At 39.1% G+C, this 21,840-nt stretch overlaps 1 protein-coding gene across 14 annotated transcripts in view; it reads right to left on the bottom strand.

Annotated features, from left to right (window-relative positions):
- Positions 1-14,765: 14,765 nt before the first annotated feature.
- Positions 14,766-21,840, bottom strand: part of ROBO2 (roundabout guidance receptor 2) — a 484,548-nt gene continuing 477,473 nt past the window's right edge. For all 14 annotated transcript variants that reach the window (XM_076352017.1, XM_076351963.1, XM_076352000.1 and 11 more), the window contains 2 exons: positions 18,441-18,542; positions 14,766-17,308 (listed from right to left, as the gene is read on the bottom strand). In XM_076352017.1, coding sequence (XP_076208132.1) covers positions 17,304-17,308; positions 18,441-18,542 — 107 coding nt within the window. In that variant the 3' untranslated portion in view covers positions 14,766-17,303. The remainder of the gene's footprint in view (positions 17,309-18,440; positions 18,543-21,840) is intronic.

Consider the following 21,840-nt stretch of genomic DNA (forward strand, 5'->3'; position numbering starts at 1 on the left):
CAAGTCTCTGGCACACTTTGTATACCAAGGTAGTATATCCCCTCTTTTGTATGCAAGTCACAAGCACGTGCCTCCCGAGAGCCCTTTTTTTTTTAGAAATAAATGCAGCCTTTCCCCTAACCAGATCCTAAGCATTAAAGCAAGACCTCTTTGGTTACTCTCGTAGGTGATTCTTTAACACTAGCAGGTGCTCAGCATCCTGCAGGAGGTGGAAACAAAACCACTTTTTTTTGGAAAAGCCAAACAAGTTTGAAAACTCTGGCTCACATTTCTACATAAGAAACCAGACAGCTCACCTCTGTATCCCAGTGCCTGCTCTGCAAAGAACCATAGGTTTCCACCAACGTGCTCTGTGTGGCAGCCCTGCTGCATGCTGCTGTAGTCGTGGGGGTCTTTCCCCCCCAGACTTGCTCCTGGCCTGAGCACAGCGACCCAGCGTTTCTTGCCCCAGGATGATGGCTTAGCCGTGCAATGCTAAGCTGCTCCTCCTGCCGTACAGCACTCAGAGATGGTGAAGCAAGCTCCTCCTGCTGCTGCTTCTAGTTCGGTCTGGCCCAATGGTCTAGCGTGGCATGCCACCCGTGGCTGCCAAAACAGTGTGTGCAATCAGCAACCCCGGGCCCTCGGGGCCTGCGGCGTGGGGTGGTCAATGGGAGTTACGGGGTAAGGTGGCTCCTTCCTCTGGTCTTCAGCTCCCAGAGGGAGCCTGGACCTGGTCTTTAAACTCTCAAATGTGGGTTTTTTTTAAACAGGTATAAATAACAGAGGATGGGTGCAATTGATGCCTTTAATTACGTTTTTAAAATGCCAGTGACATATACTGGTGAAATGGTGCTGTTTGTACTGCCATACGGAAATGCTCTAGAAGCTTGTTGCCATGTTTGTACATGCTATGGTGGCACCAATCTTTTAAAAAGGGGGATGAAATGGCCTTTTAGCCATTTTCATAATGAATTAAATACATGATTTTATAAAACTCACCTCTGAACAAAAACCTAACCTGGAACTATGGATGCAAGTCACAGTCCAAGTAACGTTCTGCCAAACATGGGATGATCAACTTTTTCCCATTTCATATGTGAAATGCTGAATTTGGCATTGTATTTATTTTGATGTGTGCACCCTCCCCACCCCATTCACACAGGTAGATCAATATGAGGAACTGTGCAGGTATCTCATGCCAGAATTACTGCAGTAGGAAAATTCTGCTGTGTGTGTACGTGTGCTGGAATGTGTCTGTTTCCAGTAAAACGTATATTAAAAAAAGTTAAAAACGTGTGAGAAAAATCGGTTCTTAAAGTCTGTGGTCACACTTCAGTCTTTTCATTCTTGCAAGACATATTTGGAGAGGAAATTAAAAAAACAAAACCACATACACACAGATGAGGGAAAAATGAGTTTAGATGTAAACATATGACCCTCAAAGAGCAGAAGGAAAAAACATACCATCCTTGTATTTGCCTCTGTGAATTTCACCATTACTTACGATTAACCAAGTAATCACAAAACCGCATAAAAACTGTGCTCTGCTGAGATGCTCTTAATGCACCGGGAAGACACTTGCATTCTGTAGGCTGTTTGCTTACAAAGAGAAACTGCTGGCTCTTCATGCTTTTCCCAGAGGAGATGGGCATTTTGCCAGTGTTTCATTTTCAAGTGCCATTGTTCACCTAGGGCTTTAGCAAAAAAGCTTTTGCTTATTTATTACTAATCCTAGCCTAAGTAATGATAATTTTTAATCCTTTTACATTTTAAAACAAATTTATCAGACAATGACACCAAACACAATGTCCCCCAAAGCTCTGGCATGTATTTTTTCATTTAATAGGTAATTCTTTAATTCACACATCCGTGGAATTGCTTTATTGGTTCATGAAACTTGTTTCTATGAGCATTCCTTTGACAAAATATAAATCTTGCTCAGGTTGTGAGGACTCTTTTCAACATGCTTTCGTTAGTTATAGTCTTGACAACACAGTAACAGAGAGGAACAGTGTTTATTGCTTACTTTATCCATCCGCCTGTGAATCTTTGTAAAATGCTGGTGTATTCGTATATTATATTATTCAGACTTGATATGTATTAGACAGAATGAATATTTTTTTAATAAGTAATACAGCTTTTTTAGTAACATAATGTCACATCTTCATTTATCTTCATGATTTGGTATAAATTCATGCTATAATCTTGACTGAAATCAATTTGAGAGACCCTGTGTAATCCTTGTTCTCAACACCAAACAGTGTAATTTGGTGTAATTGTCTGTGCTTGGTCATGAGACCAAACCAAACAAGCATGGATGCCGGATGTCATTTTACACATTACAGAAAAACCCTGATCCCTCCATTTTGATGATTAATGTTCTGTTATTGGTAAGAGATGCAGTGAATATCAGCTGGCTACTTCTGTAACTTTGCTAGCCTTGCAGACAAAGCTGCCAGTCTGTAATCTACACTATGAAATAATTTTATTGTCATTTAACTAGTTTTGTGTCAATAGAAAACACTGCCAAGTAGTTTGCAATACATACATATGAAGAGCTGTTTGGGTTTTTCAGAAGGGTTGGAATCAGAGAATTGCTGTCATAACTACTGTCAGCAACAAAGCCATCTAGTCTTCAACTTCAGCTAGTGCAGCTCTCTAGAAAACAAACAGACAAAAAAAAATCCCTCTACCTATATATATAAAGTTTTGGCAGATTATTTAAATATTTCACGGAAATGGAGATTTCCTTGTGAAATCTCTATGTTCCTAGCTAGCAGTGGCGGAGGACAAGAGCACGCCAGAGAGTCAGTGCAATTTTATGGTTCCAGTCTACGCAGAAACCATAATCTCATGTGGGAAAAGAGAAAATGAGAATATGGCAACTCTATACTGAGATCTATTTTGTTAATCTTTGCACCAGGAAGGAGGCTTACCTTTCAGCATCCAACCAATGAAAATCAAAAGATGAGACATCTCTAGAATTTACAGAAATAGACACAAAACCCACAGAAACAGGAAGGGGAGGCAGTGGTGGGGAGCAGGGGGAGGAAGAAAGATCTGGCACATGGGACAAAAAGAAGGAGATCTAAACCGTTTCCTTGTTTCCAAACTCCTGTCTCCCAGACCCCCAAAAGCCAGTACCTTCTTCCCTTCCTTGTTCTACAGGCTTACCCCAGCTGCCCCTCTGCAAGCAAGGAGAGGGAAGGGAGAGGCTGCTTCAAGGTATTTCCACCACATCCAGCTTTACAGATAGAGGCAAAAGACACCGGAGACGTTGACTGGGACCTGCAGAAGCTGCTTCTTTCCAGGCAAACCACAGCAACTCTCCTCAGCAGGGTGTAGGATTAAAACAAAACAAAACCAAAACCTGGCATTTGCTGTCACAGCGTCACGCAGGACGCAGACTGGCTTCCCCCCTCCTCAAGAGAGGCGAAGGAGCAGTCAGTGTACAGGAGCAGGCCCAAAGCCGTGTAGGTTGTCCCCATAACACCTCTGCTCCCTGCGTGGCCCTGCTCATGGCCATGGTGCTTTCAGGGGCCTGGCTGTCGCGTGGTCACCAGCCAAAATAGAAGCTGTGCCCCAAAATGAGGATGAATTGCCTGCTGATTCTCAAAAAAAATCAGGAGATGAGAACAACACTTTCAGCTGCACTTGAAATCACCTGGATTAAAATATGATCCTATTCTGCTCTCCTTTACAGTTAAACCAGTAGACTAAACCATGCTGGTAAGGTATATTATCCTTGCAAAAATTCACTTCCTTTTCAATTACATTTAATTTCCACTTCATCTTTCCCTTATATTTATTCCACAAACAAGCCATTGTGTTATTAATGATTCAGAGTTCCCCAAATCCATATGTTTTATGGATTTTATGTCAAAGTGGACTCATAATATTTTAATGAGGAAAAAGAATAATATTTTACTGTACTCGCATCTTACACTACCCAGCCAATAGGCCTGTAAGCAGTTCTAAATCTTTCTGTAACAGCACCATGGAGATTACAAAAAAGAAATAGGCATTGCCAGCTTCCTCTGCCCCCCACCCCTCAGAAGGATTGATGTTTTCCTGCAAGACCTTCTTGCAGAGCTAGTATATTTGTAGCAAATTGTTAATTCCTCTCTGATGGTTATACACCTACATACAGGTGTAGAAAATCCTTTAACGTTTTGTAACAAGCAGAAATCAGGTAGATGATAAAACAGGGCTATCAGTCACTTTAGCAGTCAAGTGAATTTGATTCTCCTCATTTTTCTGGAGACATCTAGTTTGCCATGTGCATGCTCAGAGATTTAGCTATTCACGTATTAGAATGACATATTTAAAGTAGTGAATTTCACATTAGCAATGCAGATGGAGGAACGAATTATCTTGGAAAATTAGATGGTGGAAAGACTGGTGTTGAAAAGTAGCATGAGAGTTGGAAATCCTAGACAAAGCAGAGAAAAAGGGTATTAAAGAGCAGGCAGAATGGGAAAAGCAGAAAGACTTGAGTTAGAAAAAGAAGGAAAAACTGTGATAGAAGAAAAGACTGGAAAATGGAGTAAAGAATCTGAGGAAAAGCTAAAGTGAAAAGATGCTAATAGAAACATTAAAATGTGCAGATAGCATTTCATTGACACTAATTAATAAGAAATGTGTTATTGTGTACAAAGTTGAGGCCATTTTTTCACAGAATAACTTACTGGGGCCGCTGTCCCCCCAGTCTTCCAGCTGTGCCAATCGCTTGCTGGTAGATTAAGATACCGAAATGCCTGTTTATACCATTCAGTTTAAGCTCTATTATACACACATAGGCACATGCACAGAAAAGTGCTTCAATGACTGCTTATGAGATAAGGAATTTGTATAAAGGAAAGGGTAAGACTGGGGAGGGGGAGAGGAGGGATAAGGGGAAAATCTCTGAGAAAAAAGGACACATATTCAAGAGATCAGTCTTGAAATTAGAAGCTCATTAATTCTCAGCTTATTTTCAGTCTCTGTGGAGATTTACCATATGTGACAGCTACTCAGCCTTGGAGTCCGATTAGAACTGTTTTCCAACTACTAGTCTAAATCACCACCAGAGAGCCTCATCATTTTCAGCAAAGTTTGATGAACTGGTTACCATTTAACAGCGATGTTTTGTGCACTAAATTGCAACTGGCCTGCTATTTTTCTCATATCACTGCTGACAGATGAGCCTGATTATCATCCTAGATCCACCTTGCCCATGCTCATTTGGACAACAAAGATAGCAACTGAACTGAAAGAAAATTCCAGGAAAAGTAATTGAAGACAAATTAAAAATTTCAATAGATTTTCCTGGAAATTTGCCCACAAAGCATATTGTTTACATATCCACCTCTATCCAGAAGTTTGAAAGCATATCCCAGGATGCCTGCCGTTAATGTTTTAGCCTTACCCTGGCCAGGTTTCTCACAAAGCTCCCGGATGCTCTAGGCCAAGTCTAATTTGTCAATGCCAGGTTGTGTGGTGATTTATGACTATAGCCGAGTGAGGATGCCGGCTACATTCTGTCTCTCCCTAACTAGCTGCGTTGAACTGAAGCCATTCCAAATCACTAGCTGGCTACGTGGATGCACACTCAGAGAGGCTGAAGTTGTTTATTGAGTTTCCAGGTATAATCAGCATCAATAACTTTTGTAGTTGAAGGAAAATTTTGGAAGAGAAAATATGAAACTGTTCAAAGCTGCATCGCACTTCAGTAAATATAACATGTCACAGAAGGAGTTAGGCTTGCCTAGTAGATGTGAAAACGTTCTCAAAGTTAAAATTTTATTTGGTCAGGTTTTTTCATGTCACACAAGGTACAAAAGGAAGGAACATCTGAACACATACCCAAGATATGCCTGTAAAAACAGCAACAGCTATCTTAACATGTACGTAAGTGTGGCAACCTGTAAATGATTCTGCTCACACAGGGTGAACACTTAGGCTCTGATTTCCCGCCTCCAAACAGCAAAGAAGTCATGTATGATCTGTAGAAGGGGCTCAAAGAATGAAATCATATCTTTAAGAAAAAAAATGAAGGAAAACTGAGGGTAAGAAAATTAAGAATAATGAAGCTAGTTCCAAAATAATATCCAAAATAAGGATACATTACAAATGTTATCCAGACTGTAGGACATAAGAAAATTAAGAGCAGTGGTGTGAAAAATGAATGACATGAATAAGGAAGGTCCAAGTGGCTTGGGAGCAGCATGGGATAGATGTTGTACTCTGAGTAACACCACTTCTTGCTTGGTACTGCTGTAGGTATTGATGGTAGGTATTAAGAACCTATGAATGTAGGTTCTTAATGTGTATGAAAGGATAAGGATCAGGTCCTGTCTGGCAGTGAATTGATGCCTTTATCAAACTGTTTCTCTGAAGGAAACCTTAATTTGTTTTTCTGAATAAGAAATTTCTTTCTGGAGAGCCGTGATGATTGACAGAAGTTCTATAAAGAGAAAAAAGGAAATATAGCTTCTTTTAGCAGCATTGGCTGACTGTTTTTGCATTTTTTTCCAATGTAGCCATCCAGGAGTGCTTTATCAGCAGGGTTATGCTGATAATTGGCTACACCTCAAGTAAGATGAACCTGAGTCTATTGGGGGGGGAGGCGTGTAGAAGGCAAAAAAAAGAAGAACAGAGACAAAAAATGTTATTAACATTTCCTCAATATCACAGTATCCACTAGCAAGTCAAATTTGTAATAATTTCATTTCAGAATAATAAAATCAATGCTGAAGAATGATGAAACAACAGCTACCATGGCTGCTGCATGTGTTGTGATACCATTGTAGCACCATAGCCTTATTATTCACTGTACTTCTTCCTAGCATGTTTTGACCACCTGTGACAAGTGTTTCTGAATCTGCGCACAGTCAAAACCTATCTGACAAACACAGAAAGAGTTTTGAGCTAACTTGTCCTCCCTTCACAGTTGCTTATTATGGAGTGACCTACTCTTTTCATGTCCTACACGACTCACATCCCTGTAGATAGTGTTTCTTGAAAGCTAATAGTTACAAGCGCTGACATTTGCCAAGTTTTATATACCAGGGAATTAAAATAAGAAGAATCTGACAAACAAAGACATTGCAAATAACATGAGAGAGCCTTACTAAACCTGTACACTGTATGAATGCAGAGGAAAATTAAGTTACTCTACTTTCAGAGGCTCTTTGTGGTGCTCAATTCCCATTGTATGAGTGTTATTAGAAGTGCAAGCACATAACTGCAGATAGAATGTCAAAGTGATCCACATTATAACAAGGTTTCAGATGCTCCGTAATGAAGACTTCATCAGAGAGTGAAAATTATTGGCTCCCCTGTTGATGACTTTTACAAAAATCTTAGAAGTAGAAAGTTTGCCAGCTGGATTAATCTTCCTGTGCACAGTCATTTATGAAGCTTTGAAATTTTAACCATTGGCAACAATGCTATAGTTGAAAAAACTCCAAGAATATCAGTTCGATGACAAACAATGGTCTGCTAATAGAGACATGCTGTTCTGACAGTTCTGCTTCAGCTATATGGTATGATATGTGCCAGCAAAAGCAGAGAAGACATTTTGTAGCATCATAAAACTGCTTCCAGAAATGAGCACCCTGCAGCTATTAGAGACTGCGTGAGAATCACCAAATGTCAGCCTCATGCTCAACCACATTCAATTTAATAAATGGATTTAAGAAAGTGAACAGCATAAGATGCTTCAGAACATCCTTAAGACTACCATGATAATATTGAGTGCTTGAGAAAAAAAAGCAACGGTTCACCGTAAAAAAAAGGGGAGAATTGTGTGTCTCAGTTTTGTTCCCTGGGACCAATTAAGAGGATTCTGTCATCATTATTGTCAGCACTAGGAACAGTGTACAAACGATAATCAATTTACTGACACATCCTAATATTGATGGTCAGAGGCCTGCACTGAGGACAGCCCCACATTGTTCTGGCAGGTTTTTTCTGAAATTTTCTTTTCTGAGACAGGTATTTACATTTATCCAAATCTAAAGAAAAAAAATAGACAGTGGGCAAAAGGAGTATTTCTGTGCACCAGATCCACAATGTGCTACAGAACTGGCTGGAAAAAAACAATTCTTTTTTGTCCTGAAAACTGTTGTTGAAATACTGTATGTCTTCTTATTCTCCCCTCCCTTTCCTTTTCTTCTCCTTGCCCTCCACTCCCGTGGCTGGTCCAGCTCTGAGTGTGACCGGTGAAGCGAGAGGTGCCAGGGATGTCAGCAGGCACAAAGACATCCCTGCACCAAACATTTCCTGGCTTATGCCAGACAGAGACCAAAGTAGAGGAAATCTCAAGTACTCACTAAAGGATGCTGAATTTACCTGGCTTTTACTAACTCGTTTTTTTGTTTTTGTTTTTGGGTGGGTTTTTTTTTCAACAGTGCTGCTACTGCTAGAAAGGCATGTAAGATATACTTGTCCCACAAAGGTCCATGTTTTGGTCCAAGCAGGAGTTTCTGATCAGAGCAACTCAGTTTCAAAGCGAAGTTTCTTCAACCAGACAGCTCTACTAGGAATATTACAAAATGCTGTAATTCTATGATCCAATTAATTAAAGAAAAAGTAGCTGCACAAGTGCTGAAAGGTTTTACCCTCAGCTAAAGTACAAGGATACTTACCGGATCTCAGAGGTTTAGTACTTTCACCATTAGTTTCCAATTAACTAATTGACATCAGTTTCTATGGAAATCATGCCTCCTAAATCCCTCAATGAAATCAGAAGTGTAACATATCAGCAACCAAAAGCTGAAATTGGTATCTGTCCTCTTTCATGGGCCTGCATGAGACAGTAAAGAATACGAAAACATGGAAAGAGTTGTTCTTCGAATAGTCTTAGTCAGCAGTAAGTGCTTGTGAAAACACGTGGGATTTGGGTAACTCCCAAAAGATCCAAAAGCACATATGGACTACGATAGAAGGGAATTCAAAGCCCCATGTTTGGAAACAGGTTTTTACGTACACAAACGTTCATGTAGAGAAAATCAGAATATGTTCGAATGTCCCAGGGCTGTAAGGTACACAGGATAGAAAGGCAGTCCTTTGATGGGCAAAAATCTGCTACTACACTACAGAGATTACACTGGGAACTAGTACTTCATCTGGATTAAAGAAAAGGCTAAAATTTTACCACAGATTTCACCAGACCCAAGATTTACTCGCAGGTTGTCACTATTCAGAGTTACTTATTATTTCAGATGTTTTAAGGTACATTCCTGTGCTGCTATTAATACGTGCACATTGACGCAGAGAATCACGTATGGCACAGTAGACACAGGCTGTGACATATGGCCGTAATCCTTCTGCAACTGTGATCATTCACCCCGAGTTTCTCAGGCTCTGCGTACAGGGCTGAAACACTCAAATCGAGACTCCTCAATGGCTCTCCCTTACTTAGAAATGCTCTAAAGGCACCCAGTGACCTAGTTTAAACTTAAACCTTCATATTCCACATAGATCAAACGTGAAAATGAACTAGTATAAATCTCTAAGTGTGACATGTCTAAGACAGCTTTCTGGGCAAAGAAGGACAAAAATAGAAAAGCCTCATTATACGCCTAACAACAAGGTAGAAAATATGTAGATGAAGCTTATACCTGATGGGAAAAAAGAAGAGAAGGAAGAAGGGGGTGGATAGGCTGAAGCTAGTTTGAAGCCTGTGACACCAAAGTAAATGCAAAAGGTTTGTTTATCAGTATCTGCAGTTCACTAGGAGATTTGGGGGGCTGGGGAAGGAACGGCAGAGAGAGATTTATTTTGAATACAAACTGGATCAAGTGCCTGTCATTTTAAGATTGGGAGCGGGGAGACATGTCTGCAGTAGCTCAGGAGAAGAAAGTGTTTCAGTCAATTGGTGATTAATTGTGCTCTGCTATGCCACATCTCTTTCTATTAAACCTTAGATAGCCAAGTCTGTTTCCTAATTGTTTTTGTGTTTCTCAGTCTTCCTTTTTTCTTGCATAGGAGTAGGCAATTTCTATGCCATCAATATCTCATTAAGGGGCCTGGGATGCGAAATGCCTTGTTTTGTTTTTAATTTTGTTTTCCAGGCTTTTTGCTACATTTTATGACATGGCATTTTTTGTTTGCTTGTTGCGGTCCATTTATTCTCTGGCATTCCCCTTCCCCAGGTTATAGCTTTATTTGTTTCTTTGCCTGTTGGCACTCGAGGTGTATGTAAATTATTGTTACATGTTTCACCATCGTTACCTATTGCTCTTCATTTCCCCTAATGACATTCTCATTTGAATGATAGTGGCCTGCTTAGGTTGTACATGTATAGAAAACAACTTCAACTCATCTGTGAGGTCTTTTTTTTTTTCTCCTCTCTTTCCTATTGCAGTTTCCCTCAGACTTGTATTCATGAGGTAGGGAATACAGCTGCACGCTTTCTGCCTAGGGCAAAATCCTGCTGCCACTAGTGCAAGTAGCAGCTTAGAGAAAAAAGGAAGGGCATTCACACAAATAGCTAATCAAAGGGTTTTTAATGATACTCATTAGGAAAGAAATTCATTAACAAGCCAGCACACGAACATTCCCTGAAGGAAGAGTGATGTTATCGGTTGCATCAAAGTCCCCACTTGACTAACACCTTTATTGCTGTTAATAGTAAGGCCAAGCTAGCAACAAAATCAGTCGCATTCAGTTCCTGCTAAGGAAAAAGTCAGCAAAGCATGGTCATTGAAACGGGATCAATTCTGTTTTATGAATAAGAACAGTTTTTCAGCTTTTCACAGGGATGTATAGTTTAGCACTCACCACTGATGCTTTTGAATTCATACAATTTTACATTTCTTACCCTTCATTCTCTCCCCTGCTTTTTCTCTCTCTACTTTTATTTGGATATCTCTGACTATGTCCACATTGGTGCCTATGGTAGTGGTGCACACGCCATCTCTGTGCCCCAGTCCCATGGCACCGCAAACCTCAGATGGATGGATGCCAGTGCCCCTTTTTGAGCAGAAGTCTGCAGAAGGCAACCTCATTGCAAGGTGCAGCGGGGAGCCATGCTAAACTGTAGGCAGATCGTTCACCTGGACAAGGCACCAATCCAGGCACATCAGAGCTTACACCTACTACTCAGGATAGACACAGCCTCCGTGCATCAGAGCCATTTCCAACTTGCAGGCATATAACTGCCTTTTTTTATGCTCACACCATTACTTACCTATAAAAGGAACTCTCTATTTTGCTGCCAACTCATTCCTAGAGATTAGTATTGGTATCTTGGGATGCTCATTTGCTCTGTAAAAATTAGGTTTTTAAATAGACTGAACCAGAAATCTCACTTTTATTGCACTGCCCTGATACAGTAGAGCTCAGTTATTAAAACAAATTGGAGCAAGCCACTTCTTCGTTGCTATACCCACATAATTACTACAGGCTGATACATGAAACCGTGCTTCACTCTTATGCTTAGAGGCAAGATCTCCATTTTGCAAGGACAGAGCAAGTTCTATTATGCATTTTACTGCCAAAGGAGGTCAATTAAGTTTAATTGGTTCTAATTAGCACTTGCTCAAGCTGTTATATTCTTTACCTGCATCCGAGTGGCTCTCCAAGTGCTGCACAATGGATTCCTGCTTTTGAATACAAACGAGAATTACTAATGGCATCCTTGAAGGCAAAAGATGCACTGATCAGCATAAATGGGGAACAAATATCAGCACAAATAGTAGCAGTCCTTTTTAGAAAAAAAACACAGACATTTCATCCCCATCTGGCTTTGATCAGTTGAACTGAATGCAACTGTGCATCTTGTTGTTGAAAGTTGTAACACGGAAAGTACACAAATGTAATTATTCCCTACCATAACTTCTTTACAGCTGAAAGATAAGTACTGGAGAATGGGAGGGGTGGAGGGAGAGTGTAGCAGCTCTAAAAAAATAAATAGATCATTTCAACGGTAGCCAAGACAAAATACCAAGAAAAGGAATCCCCAAACATGTACATCTGAAATGTTTTGTTTTCTAGGATTTTTGAGGATTGTTTTAAAAGGTTTGTGTTTAAGTAAGGGTTAAGGTTTGGGGTTTTTGTTTTTTGTTCTTTGGTTTGTTTGTTGGGGTTTTTTTTTCCATTCTGCTGCAGAGAGAGGAACAACCTCACTTGCCTAAATGTCAGCATAAGCCATTTCAGTCCTCAGCATGTGGTGAGAAGCCAGCATGGAACTCAGGATGGTCTAAGACAGACTGAATGAGGAGTCACATGCCAGAAGAGATGCTGCAATGCTGAGGTGCGCTCTAGGAACTTGTTTTCCGCTGGGGTCTTCCTGGATGTAGCTACACAGTTAAATAAAGGTGAGCTAGAGAGCAATCTAGTCCTCATGCCAACACTAGAGCTCAGAGCTAGCTCTCCCCAAATCCCCAGCCCATATTCACAGCACATAGGCATGGCCCTACATCTCCTCTGGGTCCCATGAGATGTCTCTAAGTTGTACCTGTTATTTTGGGTGGAGGAGCGGTTGGCAGGGCAAGAGGTCCATCTGAAACAGAAGCAGGGAACGAGCTAGAAACAGCAGAGCAGATGTTCGGGACCGTTGCTCTACTGTGTTCCCTGGTCCCCTCTTAACTAACAGGGCATATATCCAGCCACTCAATGCATGGAGAGCATTACGTGCCCCCCAGTACCACCACGCCTCTTCTACTCTTGCACCCCCCCATGCCAGGCACCCCAGATTCAGGGAATAGCAGCAGCACTGAGCACACAGACCATAGCAGGACAGCACTGAGACAAGGACTGGGGAGGGTGGTCCCAAAACGTGAGACTTGCCTGACTAAGTGGTCCCAATGTGAATCACCACAATGCCTAACTCATTGGAGACCTTCCCTGCCTTGAAAAACTCCATCCTTGGTGAAGTACCCTGCCTCTACACACTTGATGCCTGACAAGTGCCTAGCGAAGGCATCCATTGAAACCCGCTGAGCCTGAAGCCACCTGTGCTTCCTGGCTGGAGACTGCTGGGGTGCGAGCAGCCAGGGCCGGGGGCTCGTACACCCCGAGCATACTCTAGTCTCACCGGCTTGGATTAACCACACATTTAAAGTACCAGATCTAGTGTCCCAAGGATCTAGGCCTCCTGTGGACTTTGGATAATTTGTTTTGGTATGGAAACCAAAAGTAATGAAGCCTATACGTATTATCAACAGTTCAGAATTACATGTGAAACTGTAGTGGACTTGGCTGATTCTAAGGCAATGTATGGGTTCCTTTTTTTAGTATTACTTTTTGCCATTTTTCCTGCTGTTTGAATGTACCTCCTAAATGAATTGTCCATTGCCCACATGGTTTTCAAATATAATTTATTTTTAGCTAACGTGTTCCCGATAGACGGAACAAAACGTGTTAAAAAAATAAAAATGAAATTAAAAAATCCTCCCCTCAGCAAACAAGTTTACCCCAATCTTTATAAAAGAAGGCCAGCTTACTTCCTTCTAGTTCCTCTGTTAATTTCCACAAGGCCATTAACCATAAAAAACCCCAAACTGCATAAATTGTAGAAAAGCCAAAGGCGCTGACTATATTTTTTAAAAACAGAAAAAGTTCCTGCCAGAATCTCCCCCAACCCAATTACCTTTCCTCTGTCAGTTGTGAGGACTCTTTCTCAGCCACCTTTTTTTCCTGGCTGGCAATGCACAGGCTGAGGCAAGCATAAGCCACCATATTATTATTTCAAACAGTCATGTCTTCCTTTTGCATCAATATACTTAAAACACTCCATGCTCCTTTTTTTTTGTACTTTTCCCAAGGAACGGTGTTTATGTTGTATTTCAGGTGACAACCAAAGGTTACTCAAAAGGTTTTACTGACTTGGATAAGGACTTGAGAAATAGTAAATAACAAAAAAGAAATGTCTGTTGTTTGCATCACTGAAATGGCTGCCCATACAGCAATACACCACTGAAGCACATGTAACAATTTATTATTTGGTCCTTCAGCCCTCCTGTATTCAAAATTGAGCATATAGTCAATGCAAAGATTGAGGAAGATTGACCTAGCATCTATCTATACGTTCTGGGGGTATTCTGTACTGGGTTGGCAGTAGCTCCACCAGTACAAAACCCCAAGTCCAAGGGTTCAGACCCACTGAACACAGGTTTTACACGTCCACTATTTTATGGGCTTTAAGCAAAGTAAGCTGTGCATTTGCGGTCCTTACTGTACATCGAGATAGTATGTCTACAAACGGAGGATGTATCGCTAGAATAGCTGTATCAGTGTAATTACATTGGTACAACTATTCCCAATATAGACAGGACCTTAAACAGAAATCCCTATGACAGGCAATGTTTACCACTGGCCTATTTATAAGACAGCTGTTAGCTCAGTCCAAAACTCAGCATATAAATGTTCCTTGTTACTGTAAGTGGACAGTGATGATTATAGCTCAGTCTATGTTATTATTGCCTGATTTTCCCAGTTTGGGTTTTCACATATTGACTCCTTACTCAAGGTCTTTTAACATAGATTTGAAATGTGAATATGTTTTATTTTTCCCCAGTAAATATACAATACACACTTCAACAGTACTATTAACCAACTTTTTATGCCAATTAAACTTTGCTGCACTAACAATACCAATGAAACACATTAAGAGGTCATACTTTTTCGTGAACAAACTGTAGCCAATAAACAGTTTTTTAAAAAAAACAAATTAAAAAACAATTCTAAGTGCTGCCACAACATCCCTTTTCTTTAAACACATTATTCACAATAAATGTTTTCAATTTTTTAAAAAAAAGAAGAATACTTCTTTTAAAATAGTAAATTAAATGGCATTTTAAAAAATATGTACTGTGGTTCATTGGAAGTACACTGTATAGAAAAGAGAGAGAGAAAAAAAAAGAAGAGACATCACCTGCAAGATAATGGAGACACTTTGCGATACACACAACACCTTATGTAATATTGTAAGCAAATTATTAATGAACAAAAATGTACAGAAGCAGATGGACAAGTTAGTGAATATCATGGTACTGCACAGCTTTAATACTGACACACATTTACTTTCCAGTGGAAGAGATAAAACACGTATTTGAAAGTAATTGGGATGGCTTTATCAATGTCTAATGATACTGAATTTTGAGTAGAATATAGTGAGTAAGGTGTTCCACCAAAGCTCAGCACAAGCTTTCGAATTAAAAGGAAAAAAAAAAAATCTACCGGTGACTGAGTTAAATGTTTTCCAGAGACTTAAATTTGAATTGTACCCTGAATAATCTTCTCTTCATATGATAATACCAAAATAAAAAACATACATATGTAAATATGATGCCTTCTTTATCTTGCTTGAACATTTTTGCACATTTTTAAGTAATGGTTTTATCTATAATGGTTTAACAAGCAGGAAAATTACATATATTCATTGGTCACATATATAAATAAATGCATACATTTTTTTCTCAACTTTTTTGGTTTGTAACCTGCTAAATAAGAGTCTTGATCTTAGGGAAGTTAACTAGCATTTTTTTAATATTCAATAGTGCTGAGTTATAGTTGATGGCTGTAGTGTTTTATCTTATCATGGAACAAGTTAATGAAATGAAAAGCAACACATATTTAGCATTGTAATTTACTTTTCTAAAATTCTGCCATTACTAAAAGTGTTCTTAATACTGGTGAGCTCCAAGGCAATATATAAAACAACATAGACTGGTTATACGAAAAGGGTATTCAAATGGAAACTTGTGTTCGTGGTCAGATAACTAACAGAAATAAGCTGTAGGATGCAATATTTAAATTAAGCATCAAATGAGTGGGCTATCCACATACAATATGCTAAGAAAAGTTTGACAATTTACTCATTGAGATTTGAGAGGTACAGAAGATTTGGGCAACGTCATGAAAACTAATGAAGAGACAGGATGCTGTCATTAATGTCCACTTACAGAGTTTGGTTTATTCAAAAAGTGTATAAACATGCATCACTTCCTCATCATAGTAGGGTTTGAAGCCACTCACTAAAACACAGGTTAAAGATTTTCTTTGCTTATATCTAACTTTTTGGATGTATTGTATTGCCAGAAATTTACTTAATGCAAGCTGAAAATAATTTGACTGTTGCTTTCCTTCCAAACACTAAACATTTTACTACAAATTTAGTGGATCCAGCTTCAGCTCTTGCAGACTTCAGGTAACAGAACATAAAGGTTTGTTTAGACTGCATCAAAACAATTAATGTCATGAATTTCAGTGGTGCAGCTCTATCCTCTATTGTACTGTACATGTATTGGAAAGATGAAATACAATACTCTGACATTTCAGTTTTTTGGAAGCAGCCTGAATACGTCTTAATAATAAATTGCATCCTTAACTACTTACTAGGTATTCCTTGAGTTTATATTGTTTGTTTCTCCTGGGAAATCTCTGTCTTATATTTTGGGTTGGAGAAATGAATGGTAATAAGTCTTTTAAAACTGCAATATAAAACCAGCTTTAGTGAAACACCTTAAGTTCTTCTGTATGTAGCAAGGTTTGTTTTTCTTCCCCTTTACTTAGTGGCATGGGATGGCTAAAAACAGATACTAAGGGCATCATTCTATTGAAAGGGTCTAGGCCATCTCATGCTACCTTTAATTTTCATATTCACTCTTTAATCTCACACTTCCAACTTCTGACCCCTTCTTAAATAGGAAGAGCAACTATGTTGCTTGCTTTAAAAAGATTTAAATCTGTCTCTAATGTCTTCACTGACATCAGTTTTGCCTGTCACTTTCTCATTTCTACACCCCAATGGAAAACCACCTAACATACTCCTTTACATCCAGCATTATCCAAAGTAGCTTACAGTACGTAAACCTTCACACATTCAGTCTCTTTTTGTCTTCATGTCATGAGGAGTAGAGTTTTGTGCTTATCACCAAATAAAATTGCAGTGCAAACTTTAAACATAAAAGTTACACAATTAAAAGTTAATATATGGCACCACAGCCTATTAATTCACATATAGTACAACGGACCAATAGAAACAGACATGAATATGAACATAGCTAAAAAGAAGGTGAGCTTGCATAGCAATGCAACAAAAGAAATTATATACAGAAGGAAATCCTTTTCATCCTGGAGGGTGATTTTTTTTTTTCTTTCTTTTTTATATACTCCTGACAAGGAATAGTTTAAGGTGGATGGTGTATTAAAGAGAAGAACACAAGTAAAGTATCTGTGGGATATGTGTGGCTGTGTGTCTTTACATTGCATTTACAGTTCTTTTAATAGTACATAAATAAAGAAAATGTTCATTGCACTGTTTAGTGTCATCACTTCCATGAGTTCAGACCTGATGGTCCATCAGAGCAGCTTGCAATGTGTCTTCTCAACTACTCTATAGAGAGAAACAAAGAGAGAGAAAGAGGTTGTAATAAGGAGAAAAAACACAAAACAAAGCCTGTGGCAATATTACCGCAGCACAGGATGAATGTTCAATAGGTTGGGAGAAGAGAGTTAATCGCTTCTAAGTTGAAAAGTGAGGGATGCTAAAATTCGGCACTTACCAACACCGTATCTGAGAGAGCACATTTCAGGGTTTGTGGATCACCATTAGCTCTCTTACAAGCTACTGGGCAGTAACTGTCGGGAGGTACTGAGGGTTTGACTGCAGCATATAGGAGGCAGACATGCCAACAGCTACGCTGCTTTTACTAGTCAACATATCAGTATGCCTGAGCTAGCTGGGCTGTTGATGACTTCAAACAACAGAGTCAAACCTTTTGGCATCTAGTACTACCATCACCTACGCAGCATTAACATGGTTTTATACAAGGTTTAACAGATATTGAGTAATAATAGAAAAAAGTTTGGAAAATAATTCCCCTGGCCTGGGAAGTTGAGGAAAGAGTTGGGATATTCAACTGAAAAACTGGGCTACACAGTTGAAAAAAGAGGACCTCCATCTAAGGTAAAGAAGAGCAGAATACTGCTCATCAAGCAACAGAAAGTTAAGGAGAAGGCATCACGAGCTTGCTACCATGCCCAACAAGTTCAGCACCCTTTTCATTCGCTCCTCTTAGAAAAACTGCCAATGGCATTTCCAAGACAAGCACACTACACTTTGCCAAGAAAACTCTAAATTACTAGAATTTCTTTTCAATTTTCCCAGTGTTTCACCAGCATTAAACACTGAAAGATGTACTATGCAGGTAACGTTGGCATGGCTTACACAGATTTGAACTGGTCCAAACCAAAGAACAGAACTTCATTTGTTTGTTATCACAGGCAAAACACCTCAGAAGGCAAAAAGATCTGAGTAAAATTTAATCTGATTATCACACTCAACTTCCTCCTCTCTTCACAACAGATTTATAATTTTTCTCTTTTTTCTATTTGAGAGTTTGAACTGCAGCTAGACATAAACTTACATAATTCACCAGTAAACTGTCCTTGACTGTTTGATCCCACATAGCCTACATCGAGAAGGTCACTGGCATTGCGTTGGTGACCTCCCCGCAAGACTTCACCTTTTCTAGGTCCGGTCGATCCTTTAGAAGAAGCTGTTCCTGAAGAGCTGTGGCCGCCAGGGGATGGGAAGTTGGGTTTACTATATGGTACGAGTGCCTCTTCTAGAAAAGCAAAACAAAACAATACAAAATAAATATCAAATAAATTCCTATAAATAGGAATAATCAAGCTAGTCTTATACGGACGTCATATTCATTCCTGCCCTCAGATATCTGTCTTTTGTCTTGCTTTATAGTATGGCAATTTTACCTAAGAAAATACACAACTCAGTGTTGTATCCCACAGGCAAAGAAACGAGCATGAATTTAACCTTGCTTTCAAGTAAACTCACGAGCTAGTTTGTATTAATTATAAAAAGTCTAGATTCATTATGAAGTAATAGATCATGAATCATAGATACTTTAATAAAAACAGATGCACATACAATTTCCAAAACAATGCAGCTATGATTAGATTTTTGCTTCAAGCCTACATGAATGTGCTTTTTCCTTTTCTTTAGCTTAAATTATGGTAACATTACCTCAATCAATTTAGATAAAGAAATACAATATCAGCTAATTTAATTAGCTTCCAGCAGCTCAGTAATTTCTAACGATGCAAAGTACACTGAAGATTTTTAACTGGTTGTGAATTACATTGGAAAATATTATATTATGCAATGTAGTAGTAGTTGTAATATTTGGGGTGAGTAAATCTTCCTGCAGCTTGTTTCATGTTCCATTATGAGCAAAAGGCTTACTTTTGCTCATTTGGCCTCTTCCTTTGTGAAGACCCGTAATAACGAACTGCTTGCGAGAGCAGGAGTAATACCAATAAAGCATAGGACTCTATGCCTTCATATAGCATGAAGTAAAACAAGACATCACATCTGATTAGAGTTTCCAGGAGATATTGTTGTCATAATCCTAACCTAAGAAGCAAAACAGCAGCACTGATTTAACACCAAAATAGAAGCATTGTTTTATTTCTTTGCTGTGTATGATCCACTTTTGCTGTCTCAGAACCTGAAGAAAGAGACCTTGCTAAATACAGTTTAATTCAAGAAGGAATATAAGTATACATGCTTAACCTCAAACACAGGAATTGCCCCTTCTGTAATCAGTGGGATAACTTCTGCTTGAATCTTACATTTTTTTAAAGTGAATCTGGGCTGAAAGGTGGTTTTTTTATTTTGCCTCTCCCATTGTCTTCACTCTTAAACAATCTGATGAGGAGAAACAGACTTTCTTTGACAGAGGGCAGGAACACAGAAAGAAAAGTAGGCGGGGATGGTTGGAAAGAAAGAGGAGATAAAAATGCTTTTATGCACAGTCTTGACGCCTTTGCAAAGGCTGCAGCAGAGGTACAATTAACTTAGGGAAATGCTAAATGAGAACAAATTTGTGGAAGAAACCCAGGATTTCATTCTTTGTGCCTACTGCCACAAGTGAGTAGGACACGGGAATTCCCCCTGTGAACTACTATTGAATAGAACCCATTTGTAAGGTAAATCTGTTGCAGAAGAGGGCAGGCAGCTGACTTCTTTCTCTGCCAAAGTATCTCCCTCTGGCCCTGCCCAGGGGACCAGAATATTTGCGCTGCAGGACGTAAGGGCATTATCAGTGTTTCGTGCTATGACCGTGTGCTGTCCTTGCTGAAATATAAAGAAATGCTTAAAAGACACAGTAAAATGGCATTTAACAGCCATAGCCTCCTAAATTATGTTACCTGTTCTTTATATATCAAGCCCTAACAATAGAATTAGATGCAAACCTGGTTTCCAAAGGCTGGCTAAAATATGGAACAGCTTGCATTAAGGCAGCAATAAAGCAAGCGGCATAAATCAGTTTAGCAGAAAGCTGGATACATTTTTAAAGGATGGAAAGAAAAGTCACTAGCATTGCAAAAGAGTTTGAAGATGACAGATATGGTCAATTGATTTGTTTTTCTAGTTTGTGGACTCAGGATAAGGCCTTCTTCAGGTTCAATGAAATATTGAGAAAAAACAACCATGAATAAATATAAAGTGCGTTATCATTATAGAGCATATGGTGCGTTAAATTATCTGTTGTGCCCTCAGAAATAAATGCAACCTATAAAATAAGCAATTGTGACATAAAATAAAGGCTAAGATTTTCACAGCATTCTAGCACATGAAAGGTAGTTGTCTCAAGTCCTTAGAATGGGCTTACATTTATTAAACACTCAAAACAGTGCCCCATGCCCCAGGCCTGCAAAGAATATGGGGAGGCTTTGCTGACGCCTTTCTCTCTGAAATACCGAGCTTTTAATTTGAAGATATAATTCTAGCCCCTGTGAAATCAGGATATATGTGTGTAACAATGTTTCTATACCCCATAAGATAACCAAAAGGCTTTTAATATTATCAAAACTTGTAACTTGATCTAGCACTACTTTCTTTAGAGGGGTAGCTGAGAATGTCATGTTCGATGTACTGTAACTGCGGTTCCACAATGAGCCATTGGCAGGATCTCAGTGATCTTGTTTATACTGAAAGCAACCAGTGGAAACACAGTTCCCAGAATTAGGTATTTTTATTCTATTCCACTTCAAACCAAAGGTCTTGCTTTCAAGATTTCATTCACAGCTTAGTAATGTCTGAATGAAGCCCCCTAAGCATCAAAATAGCTATTTTCTGGAAGCTGATAGCTAATAATAACTCCTTTTGGAAATATATTGAAAACTGGGACAGATTTCCAGAGATCTTTGTCATTAATAAAGGAAAAGGGAAGAAGCACAATTAATATTATTATAACCCCAAAATTTAGTAATATAAACAAGTATCACAAACAAGAGTAGCCTTTTTTAAATCTACCAGAGAAAAGAATACAGAGCAAGAAAACTGTAGTGCAAGAAGCTGGGATGAGAAGACAGACAGATATGAAGTTCTGGCCCACTTTGTGCACAAACTTTATGAACCCCTCCCACCAGGGCAAAACCATAACATCTCCTAAGAGGAACCCTTTGTCATGCATAAAGAATATGCAATTGCTCTGGTCATCCTGAATTTGACAAGAACAAGATACCTGTAATCGCTCCAGCCCTAAATTCAATGCTCGTGTAGGGCACTGGAAGTGTCAACATCAAGTTCATTTTGCTTAAGGACAGATAAATGCAAGTCCTGCAGGATGGGAATTTTACTACTGTATACCCTCTGTATCACAGAATAATTGTCAACTTCTATTTGTACACTTATGAAGCAGAGGAAAAGGAGGGGAGTTCTTGCTAACCAGGTCAGAGGAGCATCCTTAATAATAATTTACAAAGAAATGAGATGTATAAAGTATATTTGGGATATTTTCTGTGTGTTTGTACATCTTGTACTTTGTAATTAAAATTGCCATTTCACCAAGTAGCATGAACTATTTTTAAACTGTGACTTCACATCACCATTTCACA

This window comes from Aptenodytes patagonicus, chromosome 1, assembly GCF_965638725.1.
Source record: "Aptenodytes patagonicus chromosome 1, bAptPat1.pri.cur, whole genome shotgun sequence".
Taxonomy (NCBI): Eukaryota; Metazoa; Chordata; class Aves; order Sphenisciformes; family Spheniscidae; genus Aptenodytes; species Aptenodytes patagonicus.